The 13,308-nt window shown below is 33.8% G+C and overlaps 1 protein-coding gene across 1 annotated transcript; it reads right to left on the reverse strand.

Annotated features, from left to right (window-relative positions):
• Positions 1–5,835: 5,835 nt before the first annotated feature.
• Positions 5,836–12,936, reverse strand: LOC105672565 (T-box transcription factor T). The gene is made up of 6 exons (XM_012367594.2): positions 11,454–12,936; positions 9,272–9,367; positions 8,057–8,300; positions 7,775–7,928; positions 7,424–7,624; positions 5,836–7,163 (listed from the first exon to the last, which is right to left on the reverse strand). The coding sequence occupies exons 1-6, from the start codon at positions 11,765–11,767 to the stop codon at positions 6,244–6,246; spliced, it is 1,929 nt and encodes a 642-aa protein (XP_012223017.1). The 5' UTR covers positions 11,768–12,936; the 3' UTR covers positions 5,836–6,243.
• Positions 12,937–13,308: the final 372 nt, after the last annotated feature.

Consider the following 13,308-nt stretch of genomic DNA (forward strand, 5'->3'; position numbering starts at 1 on the left):
TTTGTAATTAACATATAATTGATTCTCAAAATTAAAATATTATTCTTATCAATGTTAACTAAGTAATGAGTTTTTCAAATTTAAACGGTTAAATTTTGATAGTCTTTTAAAAACTAATATTCTCTGAACTAATATTCAAAACAAAGCCAAATAAAGTAATTTTATTTTTCATACAGATCTAAATTTAATAATAATATTATAATTGTAAAATAAATTATAAAAACGTAATTGTAAAGGTAGGCAAGTAAAATGCTTTAACAATTTCTATCAACAATGTTATTAGGAAAAAGTTTAATCCATTTTCAATATTAGGCTAGATGAAAAGAGACTATTTCTAATTCCGAAAACAAATATTCGTTTTTTTATTGTTTTACGTATACCTACCTGTTTAGATAGCAAAATATCTCTAGAATTCATCTAGAAATAATTTCTACAATTTATATATAGTGCAATTATTAGTCTCGATATATAGGCGTAGTAGAACAATTTTAGAATAATTCAAATTCAGAAATAAATTTTCTCAGCTATTTATTCTCACTTTTATATCAACAAATTTTTATGTTTTTATGGCTGAAATCGTTAAACTATAAATACAACTCTGCAATGAACCAATGTAACAAAAAAATTAATCTTTTTTTCTTTACTTATGTTTGCTCTATACAATACATAATATACAAAAAGAGTATTTTTTTAGAATTTTGTTTTTAAATAAGCTTATATAAATAAATTTTATATAAGCTGTATATTATATAAGTTGCTTATTTGACACATAGCGCAAGCTATAGTCATTATATCACAATCGTTATGAGCAGTTACATACAGTGAAGTTCACAAATCCAAATAGATTTGAGCATTTATTGAGTAAATATAGACAAAAAAATAGTTTTTTAGGTCAAAAAATTTATAAACGTCATAAAAGTTATAAAAGATTAAAAGTATTGCTCTATTTTAATTTTTTTAAATGTTACAACTAAACAAACACAATAATTGACATACATATATTTGAGAAAAGAATTTTTTTACGTTATAAGACAATAAGTGCTCGAGATACGTCCACATATGAGATCATTGACAATTAAGATTTCAGATTTTATTTATTGGTTAATAATTGAGAATTAGCGTATACGCTAATTCTCAATTATTTATAAATATTTCACTTATAGGTTTAGATTTTATTAAAAATTGAGAATCATTCTCTACGACATGGAGAAAATCTGATGATGTTGCTTTTCCACTATTTGCAATCTGTATAATTAAACAAAAATAAAAATTAACTATTGAATAAATTAAATAATAATTTTGTGTTTGCTAATAAAAGTTCTTACAGTGTATGCTCTTAAGAATAAGTTTTCCATTTTACAGATATAATCAGTCATATATGATAAATTTTGATCAATTATGGGACAATATGCAATCTGCTTCAGATAATGATAGTGATAACAAACTCATATTTAATATAAAAGAATTTATGACTATTTGGATTAGGGAAAAACTGTACTGTCCTATACTGTACGTCAAACCATATTATTCAAGTAATATAACAGTAATCAGATATGTCAATAAGTAATTTTACCAATCTTGAAGTACCATATCCAATATTAATTTCATATAAGACGAAATCGATCATAAACTTTAAGAAAAAAAGTTATTTTGATTTCTATTGGCTAAAACAAAAACAAAAAATACAAATAATCCAAAAGTTTGACAAAAATGATTGGCTTGTAATGAACCTACAACAATCTGGTAAATATAAAACATTAGATTTATATTATGTGTCATTCTTTATTTTATATAACTGAGATTTTACAACATTTTAATTTTGACTTTTTCATTTTCTGTTAATTATAAGCATTTTTACATATTATTCAAAACTGACGATTGTATACATGCAATCACTGTTACTTAAGATTGCTGCGAAATTTCTTCCGCAGTTAAAATCTCAAAAATTAATTAAATTATCATTACAAATTACATTGTAATCAATAATTTACAATAAACATTTCTTAAAAGAAATTGTTGAAAACATTTGATAAAAAAATAAATTATTTGAGGAATTGTTTCGAAAAAAACTATGTTAGAAATTATTTCTTAATAAATTCTAACAAAAACTTTAATAATAAGAAACTTTTTGTGTATAATAGGAAATTATCGTGTTAGATATAATCGTGAAAACTGGTTTAAACTCGCGAGATACTTAAATTCTGAGAATTATACCAAAATATCTGCTCTCACTCGGTCCCAAATCATAGATGATGCGTTCGACTCTTTCATAAACAGACAATTTGGCATAAATATGTTTTGGAATATCACAAGCTTTTTATCACGAGATACGAATTATATAGTATGGTATCCTATGATTAAAGCTTTTGAACACTTGATTTCTATTTTTCCAATTATAAATCATGCTAAAAATGTAAGGGTAAGTAATGATAAATTTTTATGAGGAGTTAAGTATTAAAACACTATATATAAAAAAAATTCAAATAAATGTGCATACAGGGTGTCTCGCATTGAGCGCATTGTACGATAATGGTACGTTTCTGAGATCATTTTGAGATGAAAATCCTAATATCAAAATGTCGAAGATATAATAGTTATAATAGTTATAATAGCTATAATAGTTTCTAAATAGGAAGCATTCAAAGTTGTAGAGCGTTGTGTTTTATTCAAAGTCACTTAAAGAACCAATCAACAGGGTATGTATATTAGTAAGGTCTGCAAACCAACCTTTTTACTTACATGTTAACAATGTAATTTGGTTGAGCATACACTGTTCAATCTGCAGGAGATTCCTTACAAGACTGCTCAGTCTGTTTATAGCGACCGCACTTTCAAACTGTCGGTTGCGTTAGGGACGACATTATTAAATTGTTAATAATGATTTCAGACCCCGTAACTTTTATATTGACGCAAAATACAAATTGTATGAATAAAATATCTTACAAAGTTTTTTTGATGAATTAGATTGTTCCAAATTCATGCGTTGAGGCATGTTGCATCGTATAGTAATGAAAGTACCTTCACCTATCAACTTGCTTTTAATTTTATGTATAATAAAAAATGAGGCACCTCTATTGATCAACTTTAAACACTTTCCATTAAAAAACTATTTTATTATAGCCTCGACATTTTAGTATTAAGATTTTTATCGATACGGGACACATTGTACATGTAAATATCTCCCCCTTACACACACACACACACACAATATGTTTCGTAAATAACAATGAATTTGAAGATCATATTTAACAATTTAACAATTTTTAGGCAGATATAAGAAATATATTGAACAGACTTTTGAAAAATATAACATATTATGAAATACCGAACAAAGATGATTTTAATAAGTATTTAAGAGAAGAAGCCATAAAATGGGCATGTATTCTCTATGAACTTGAACGCATAAAAACAGCTTCTTTTGAATTGAAAAAAGTTCAGATCAAAAAATAGTTCAACACAAGAATAGTAAGTTGTTTTAAAACCACGATATTTCTATAAACAAGTTTTGCTGCATCATAACACTAGACTGAATTACTTTATTATTAAAATACAAAATATGAGTTACATTTTTATAAAAAATACGCTTTTTTTTATAACGCAGTCCTATCACGCAATCGGCACGAAAAGAATGGGTGTATTGTAATGGTTTGAAGTCAGCGAACCTCACTATTTGGCACTATGTATGGGAAAAATGGAGAGCAACATCTGATCATATATTTTTAGAATACTTAACTTGCTGTGAAGATTATTACATTAATGTTAATTATTTAGAAATGATATTACGAAATGAAGATTGGAAATTTGAACACAGCAATATACGTGTTAATATACTTCTACTTATTATTGCAAAACATGCACGGAACGATAAAGTGTGCTTTTATATATTTATAATGCTCAAAAGCATGATTTTATCGTTTGCCCTTAAATTTAATTTAAAAATGTAATGACATTTTTCTTTTGAATATGTCACTATATTTATGAATGTTTGTTATATTTATTAAACTTATTACTTTGCTTTTGTAGAGAAATTATGCAGACTGCAATATTAATTGTTATAATTACGCACCAGAATATTGTAGATCAATTATATAAGGTACATCTTTTTATCTCAAATAACACTTTGATATCTGATTTGTTTAACACAGTAAATTTTGCTCTCAAATTGTAATACCGAGAGAATGTAAATTTATTGATATTGTCGAAATATTTTGTTCTAGGTACTTGAATTCGTGAAATATGATCTGACAGAAAAAGTTGATGCTGTTAAGAAAAAGATAGAATTACGAAAGTTGGAATGCGGAAAAAAAATCAGTGACTACGGACTCTCTTTTGAACGTTAGTTAATCTAGTTTAGTTAATATTTATTTAATTTAGTTATTATTTTTTATACTGCAAATTTTTGTTAGAACAAATATTTGCATTCTTTGATTAACAATAAATTGTACAAAATTATTTGATAACTACAAATGCTTATAATTCGCACTCAAAAAGGAATTGAAAACTCTGAAGTACAAAGTATGTCTGGGAAGGTGTAATATAATTTGCAAGATAATAATTTTCACGCCAATTACTTACGTTTTATTCTAGTATTAAGCCTAGAGAAAAGAGCTGTAACTATGATTCTTGTCAAATTTTTGTATAGTTTAATACTAATCTTTTAATTCTGTTTCATTAAATTACAACGCAAAAAAAACTCTAAATTGTTTAGTGTCCATTATGAAGTTTATAATATATTAGTACTTGATTAATTGCATTTCATATTTATTTTTTATATAAAATCTTTGTTGATATAAATTTGCTTATTTTTATGTACACTTGGCGTTTTTTTTATCTTTGTAAGATTTTTTTGTATGATCTCACTGTGTTTTTGTCGAAATTATAAAAGTAAAAAGATTTAATTTCTTATGAAAGAATCAAATGTGAATAAGGAACATTAACATATAATAGCACAATTATTGTAACAATACAGTTAATATCTACTATTTTCATAATTAAAATGTACATTTTTCTTTAACATTGCACATTGAATATTAATTGCATTATATTTGTTTTGCAAAAAATATATATACATTTTTAGCATTTCAAGCAAACTGAAGTTCTCTACTTTTTAATTATTAATATCTATTCTGTGCCTTTAATTTAAATTTTCGAGCTTACGAGGTTTCTTTGTTAATTCTAATTGTAAAATAAATGCAAATAGCGATATTGAGGAACAATAAGCATTTTACAAACTTAAATTATTTTTTAAAACTTTTTTCTGATGTATTAATTATATACAATTATATATACTTAAAATGCAGTTCTAATAGTTAACAAAAATTTTCTTCTTGTGCAACACAAGCGTGTTACTTTCTGTTGGAAATTCAGGAGTTTAACTTATATCCTGTGAATATCTGTCCACAGTAAGATTCTTACCTGCTGTGAATAAAATAGAATAATCAGGACGATATAAAAGTATTTTATTTTTATCGTATTACTTTTTAATAATAAATTCTGTGACAAATTTTTGTTAGCAAAGATATTGAAATATTAGTAATTTTCGAAATATTAAAAAAAAAAAAGTTTTTACAAATAAAATTTTCAAAGTAATATATAATGAGTAATGTATAATAAATAACAAATTTACACTTTTTATCTAATTTTATAGTTTATTTTAATAGAGTTTTAATGAGGGAAACTTAGACAAGAATGTATTATATGTTTAAAAGAAATAAAATAGTTACGATAAATAATCTTTTTTCTCACAATTATACTACTTTGATATAAATTGATTAGAAAATCAACATTAAAGGCTGATGCTGAAGCGAAACAATCTGCTAAAACTTTATCATATTTGAGAAATATTATATCTACATCATATTTATATAATTATATATTATATTAAAAATAATAATATTAAAATTCTGTTTATAACATATGAAGGAAACAAACGTTCTTGCACGAGTAAGAAAAAAGTACTTTATCTGATCTTTATTTCTCTTTGACATACTTGATATAATCACTAACAATATATTCGCAGTTGATTAAAATTAATCGAAACACTACATTATTTAGGACGGATCGATACTATTCGATACTTTAATATCTATGCGCAATGATATTTCTTCGATTAATCATCGCGCTTACGTTTAGCATCGACGAACGAATCATACGTCGACAATCTTATCCGCGATCACGCGTAAACTCGGAAGAGCGTTTTTGCGTGCAATGCGTAATGCGAAATTTTGCGTAGATGAAGTCGAGTCAAATAGCGGTGGTCTGCGGCGCGGGTGGTGGCGTCAACGGCGTCCAAGCGTTCGGCTGCTCATCAGCAATTTCCGTATCCTGTCGAGGATGATTGTGATGATGGTGATGATGATGATGATGATGATGGTTAGGATGACGGTCGACAATAGTCAAGTATCTTCTGTCATCGTTTGACTGCACTTCGCTCAAAGCGTCCGTAGTTTGCTCGGCGTAGGCCATCGGGATGTGATGGGGATGCTCCTTAGGCGGGCTGTCGTACTCCACACTGACCGGCGAAGAAGTTTCCGTCTGCGGTAGAGCTTGCAAGTGCAACATTTGCGCTTGGGAATGATGCTGCGGCTGTTGGTGACGATGCTGATCGGGGGTGGTTGATTGCACTGGCGACGCGTGATGGTATTCGTGAACATACTCGCTCGCGTCCGCCGGAGCAATGGGCTCTCCGCTCTGCGGATGCAAACCGTGATGCAGCCCTGTGTGCGGAACGGAGCCGTAAGAAGACATCTGATGATGCAGATGAAGATTTAAGTTCAGATAGGACTGCTGTTGCTGTTGGTGCTGCTGCTGCTGCTGTTGCTGCTGCTGTTGATCTAGCGCGGTAGGATGAATCCAAGAAGATTCAGCGCAATGCCCGCCCTGTTGTTCCTGGGACGGCAAATTTGATGGTACGTACAGGGCGCATCCGGTGATGGTGGTTGCAGTGGACGCGGTGCCGACCACTGCCCTACCCAGTACCGCGTGTGCTGACGACGTCGGCGACGGTGACGGCGATGTCGGCCACTCCTGCGGCGCGGTTGGCGGTAAGCACGTGGAATTGAGATTTTGCAAAGATTCTGGACTACGCGGTGACCAAGCCGGAGCTGTCACGTAAGCCGTGGAATGCAGAAGCGGCATCGGCGTATACGCGTCCGCATGTTGTTCTGGTGGACAGAAAATAATTCAGCTTATCTCTTCTAAATTTTTTTGTTTCGTAGATACACTATATCTTTTTTTTTTTTAAATAACATGTATGTATAATAGAATATTGTATGTTTTCTGTGACATTGTCGCAGATATTAAAATTAGTAATTTATGTTGAAAATATCTTCTTATATAATAGCTATAGAATTTTTAATTGATAAAAATTTCAAAGTTGAATTAAGATTTCAATTAGAAGAAAAAATGGAATTATTTTATTTACCATCCTGAACATATTTGTGTCTCAAGGTGTAAGGCGTTGCTCTGCAGGTGCTTCTGTGTCCGGACGGTGTCGTAACGGTGCACGAATTCGAAAAGTGATTGCTAACGCAAGCCGACACTTGATTTTGCGCCGCGGCTATCGCCGACGCAGTGTTGTATTCGTATCCCATTGTAGGTTGCGGCAGAAACAGCGTACTTGCGTCTGCAAAATGCTATTCGTATTATCAAAAAACACTTGATTCAGTATCTTAAAATTTAATTGTTTATTTGCATCTTTTCACCACCGTAATCACAATCTCCTGCTTTTGTTCTTCTCACTCGTATGCCTGTATTATGTATGCGCCTTACTTACATTGTGGATAAGCTTGTGAATCGGTAGGCCTCTCCTTGGCATCCAGAAATGCCTTTGCGAAAGGATTATATTTGATCTTCAGACTCGTAACTTCCTCGTTCTGATAAGCTGTCACCGCGATGAATTGTGTTTCAGGGAAACGGTACGTGAGAACCTACACGAACAATGAAGTAATCGCAGTTTGCGATAAGGAGAATAATTAAGCAGAATAAAGAGCCATTGCATTCAAAATAATGATACCAGTGACACAAAGAAAGAAGAAGTAACGAAGAAATAACGTACCGTTCTCTGTTCTTCGGCACCCACTCGGACCAAATGAACACGTGGCTCGTACTTGTGCAACGAGTTCAGCATGATCTGCCCGTTGCCGTTCGACTTATTTGTTAGTTTGACTTTGGCGAACGATACTGCCTCCTTCATCCAATGCGCCCCAAAATTCGGACTCTCCGGGTGTATGTAAATCGGATTAGGCGGGGCCACTTCCGCCTTTCCACCTGGCACCCATTCTCCGTTGACGTATTTCCACCTGACATTAATTCGATTAAAGACAAATCATTTCCGCATTTACGCATGATTTATGTGAACGCGAGGAAATGTGTGCATACCAGATACGTTTAGGAAAATTGCACGAACCAATACGGCGAAAAAAAATTCCGCGACTGACAGGAATCGTCCTTTGCGTTCTTTTTCGATCATCTTCCGAGATTGTTTTGCGAAAGCTATTGTGAGCTCTCGAATACCTCTCGCGGTTCGTTCAACAACGATGACGAATCGCCAGTGAGTTAAAAATAACGCTCTAACAAGTTTAGAATCGGCTTTAGCGATGTTACGTGATGCTTGAACGAAAGGGGTACGGTAATTACGACCTGTTAGTGTCCTTTGCGCCCCCCGTTCCTGCTGCTTGCGAGATAAATCAGCGCAAATCGGTAACGCGTCCATCCGTGCATTGCCTGCGCAATATTTCGACGCTGTTCCCTTTATACTCTACTTCAGCTTTGCAGCTTGCACAATGTTATGTTAATTGATTAAGAAGTAATGGAAATTTTCGCCGAATTATTCGAGATTTATACTTTTAAAATTGTAAAAGTGTAAAATGAGAAGAATATTGAGATATATTTGTACACAAGACTCGTGAAACGAAGATTTTATATATGAGTGTTTTTATAATACTATCATTTACTAAATATTCATAAATATCATTTACTTCATAAGTATATATTATAAATTGAAAATAAGGTGTAAAAATTTATTCTACAATACGTAAAGATTAAAAATTGACCTGATCTCAAGCACGGAGCATTTGCTGCAAAGTTTTGTGTTTATGACGTAAGTTTTTTATTTATTACATGAAAAATTGTTCTATTTTGTTAACTTAATTTTTATATTTTCAGAAAAAAGATCTCTTTTATAAAACTCTTAACTTTCGCGAAGGACTTTAAATTATTCGCCTTTTTATCGCTATTTTTTCGTTAACGAAGGATGCAATTGTTTCGTTACCTGTGAGGATCGATTTGGACAAATTCCAGTAGCAGGGTGTACATAGCTGCTGGTTCCAAACCACGTGCAATGACCTTCACCACGGGAAACATCCTCCTGCGGACGAAAGTGACATGTCAAAAACGCATGTCAAACACCAATCGTAAAACTCCAAGATCTGTTGCGCGCTTGGGAAAGATCGACAATCCTCACGGCGTGGATCAAAAGACCGTCTCGCGGACAGTGTGTCTACAGCGCGACTACATTTACGAGGTATGCATTAATAAAAGCGATTACGGTTTGTCGACTGTTGTGCGGATGTGCAGGTAAAAGTGCTTGCTCACAGGCATCAGCACGGCAGGAGAACATTTTACAAGAGGCATCGTGAGCCTCATAAAGTTTTATTGCCGACGGCTGAATCTTCCCACAATAATCTCAGGAAACTCCGTCTTTCTACGGAGATCGAACCTTTATCATTCATTTTGATATCTTAATTGCATGTTTTAGCTACATATACGTACTCTTTTATGCGGGAAATAAATATATTGCGGAGTTTCATGGATTTTATGTGCCAAATGTAAGTTACTTCAAGTTTGATGTTCACATTAACTATATTATGGCTCGATCTATTTCTTTGCAACAAATAATCACAGCTAATGATATTTGGATAATTAAGATAATACAGAAGAGATATTTTACGACTTTTTCAAACTGGCATTCCGAAACTTAGGTATAAAGAAAAAGGTGTTGCAACATTTTTGTCTACACAATAAAATGGACTTTTGACGTTAAGTATTTGTTTAAGTATTTGTTTATGCTTTGTCATTTTTCGAAAATATTTCTGATCGTAAAATCGGCCAACAAGCCTGATTTAGTCTTTGTTTTTTTTGACCGCAGGATTTTCGATCGCAGAACAATGATTATTATTGAATTCTTAACTCCAACTGAGAGAAACGTAATATTAAGACAGCAGAAAAAGCAAGAATTATATAAGATTTATATTTACATTTCTTTTACATATTATCGCTGCAATATTTTAACTTTAATGGCATTTTTTATAACTTTGTTTGCAACATATCAATATGCTACCAATAAGTATACAAATGAGAGACTCCCGTCGGACCGTTATTGCTAAACGCGAAGTATTGATCGGAGTATAAAAATTTCTTTTTTATAGAGATAAAAAAACATAAAAAAATGCTGTTTCAAAGTAAAAATTTAATGACAAAATTTAGGCACTTAATTCTGAAATATTTCTCTTTTGTTAAATCTAATGGCAACATTTCTTGCTATAACAATATGAAAAATTCTCGGAATTAAAAATTATCGAAAAAGATGATACGAGACATCACAAATATTCAGGCAACATTATTTAAATACAAACATAAATTGTTTAATTTCAGTTTCTGAAAATACAGTACATTTCGATCTTTTTTTTTTGGATCTTTTTCAGCTTACGAACTACAAATTAAATTTTGACAAATATATTTTGAATAAAGTGTGTTTATGATAAATTCTTTTTACCAAACATCGGCGATCTAGCTTGTATCTGTCTTCATTGCAAATTTGATTAAGTTATTCTTATCACAAATATTAATAATAATACTAAGGCTCCATTAAATTAACAATTAATATTAGGAGAAAAAGGCGAAAAGAGCCGTTGCTAGTTGTTTGTGCAATATATTATATTATAAAATTACAAAGACAAACGTTTCTGCCTATGTTAGACCCTCATCAGTGTCGTTACAAATAAAAATCATAATAAACGGTTTCACATGTGTCAAAGAGCCTTACAAACAAATAAGACGATATACGTAAGATATTCTTAAACTTTTTGTTGACAAATAATTTCAACAAAAAAACTTTTTTCCATATAGCAAGATTGTTAATTAGCATTGTTTTTTAAGCCGAAACTGTATGTCCAATACCGAACCATGGAAAAGTCAGAGATAAAAAATGTTTCAACAGAATGCCTTTATAATGCACATGGAGAGTTTCTTAAAAATCGTAGAGTCCATGATTAAAACTGAATATATAGTTAAATTAAGTCGGATGGTTAAAATGATATTGTAATAAAATGTAATAATTTGTCTTTATAATTTTTATAACATAATACATTGCACGATCAACTAGCAACGGCTCTTTTAGCCTTTTTCTCCTAATATTAATTCTTATCACTTGTCCGATTAACACATATGTGTACCTTCCGTTTTTCGTGACGATCATCTCATTCGTAATGCACTGGAATCTGGTCCAGAGCTCGCGGTCTTCCAGGGACAAGGACAGCGGCAATCCTTGATTTCCCGAGATCGCGACAGGTGGTCCGAGGCTCTGTCTCGTGATCGCACCCCGCTCTTCACGATCATCCCGATCCTCTTCCGGGCTCATCCGACTTTGCCTTCCGCCGCGCTCCCGTTCGCGATCGCGTTCTTGCTCGCGTTCCCTCTCGCGCTCCCGATCGCGCTCGTGACATCGCGTCGGAGAGCCCGGCGTTCGCGAACCGTTCGCCGGCTGCATCTTCAGCGTTCTCCACCACGTCACTTTTAACTATTTTGCTCTTTCGCTATGTCCAACCGAAACTTTGATGTGTTCAAAACCTTGATGCTTGATCAAAAATCATTAATCGCGAAATATATGTGTTCTCCAAACAAAAAGGCTTTCACAACCGCGAGAGGGTAAAGGTTTTGTTTTTCGGGATTGTTTTTCCTATTAATGGCACGATCGATTCGCGAGTCGAATTTGCGAGGTGTCGCGAGAAAAACGGGCGCGATCACGCGGCGGGGCAGCGACAGAGGGGGGAAAGGAAAATCGTCGGCACCAGGCAGTTTTCGTCAGGATGTAGCCGCGATCGCGAGGAAGCCGCGTCGCGTGGCCGTAGGCTCGTAACACTTGGGCGCGATATTTCACACTAGTCGGTGAAGACTCGCCGAAGACTGACCGGCGGTATATCTGCTTCTTTGTCGTCGCTTCACGCGCCTCTCTCTCTCCGTTTCTCGTGCGAGACGCACCGGTCCGCGTCCGTCGTTCGCGCTCGCCGGGTGCTAATTACTCGCTAAATTAGGAGCTCACGGGTGCAGCATGGCGGTGCCGTGAACGGTGTCCATTGGTCGGGTACGATTTCATCGGTCGTCCGATCGCCTTGACGTCGGGTGACGCCTTCAACAACTTTCCTCGACCAATCGACAGACGAGTCGATTTCACACTTGTACGACGGTTGGTGGGTTCGAAAGTGAACACGACGTTCACCAGTCCGCCCACGCGTGGGTTTCGCCCAGGTTCTCGATTAGTCCTCGCGGACGACGTACGCGGACCCGCACGTGGTGGTTCCGAAACCGAATCGCGTCGCGAGCTTTGATCGACGTCGATGTCGATCGATCGTGATTTTGTCTCGATCGGAAAAAAACGTTGTTATCGATGGAAAAAAACCCGTCTACCAAGGTCGCAGGGAAGTGTTCCTCTTCGTGGACCGAAATCGCGTGATCGCGAAACCGGATCTAGCCGCAGCCGACATGTCACCTCTCCGAGTTAATATTTGCGTCTGTTACGCTCAGGAAAGTATGCATGTTTGTTCCTCGCGAGATAAGTGTTGCTCTCGTTGTCGAGGCGCGACGTATCCGCCAAAAATTCGAGAAACCGTTTCCTCTGTCAGTTTATTTTTATTTGAATGTTTGCCTTCAATCTAGATTGTTCCATTGTAAAAATTGGGCACAAGAATCCTTTATTTGCGAAAGAAAAGAAAATGATATCTTCATATTACTATTGTTTGAAATATAATATTTTGTTATTGTTACTTCGCGTTTAATTGCGCTTTATTTGCATTTTCTGTATTTTCTATCTCTTTTTTGCAATTTAGATGTAGCAAACATTTTGCAAAAATCTCAATAATTTGCTCAGAACATCACCGCTTCTCGTCTTCGTGTCTAAGATCCAAGAGATTGGTTCTTCGCGGTAATTACGATATTTGTCGTTTATGAAAATGGAGTCTCTAACCTATCACGAGACGATCAGAAGGAGACGGGACCATGTTGGTCGTCTGCAGTCAAATGACAAAAATCAAC

The sequence above is a fragment of the Linepithema humile genome, chromosome 1 (assembly GCF_040581485.1).
Source record: "Linepithema humile isolate Giens D197 chromosome 1, Lhum_UNIL_v1.0, whole genome shotgun sequence".
NCBI lineage: Eukaryota > Metazoa > Arthropoda > Insecta > Hymenoptera > Formicidae > Linepithema > Linepithema humile.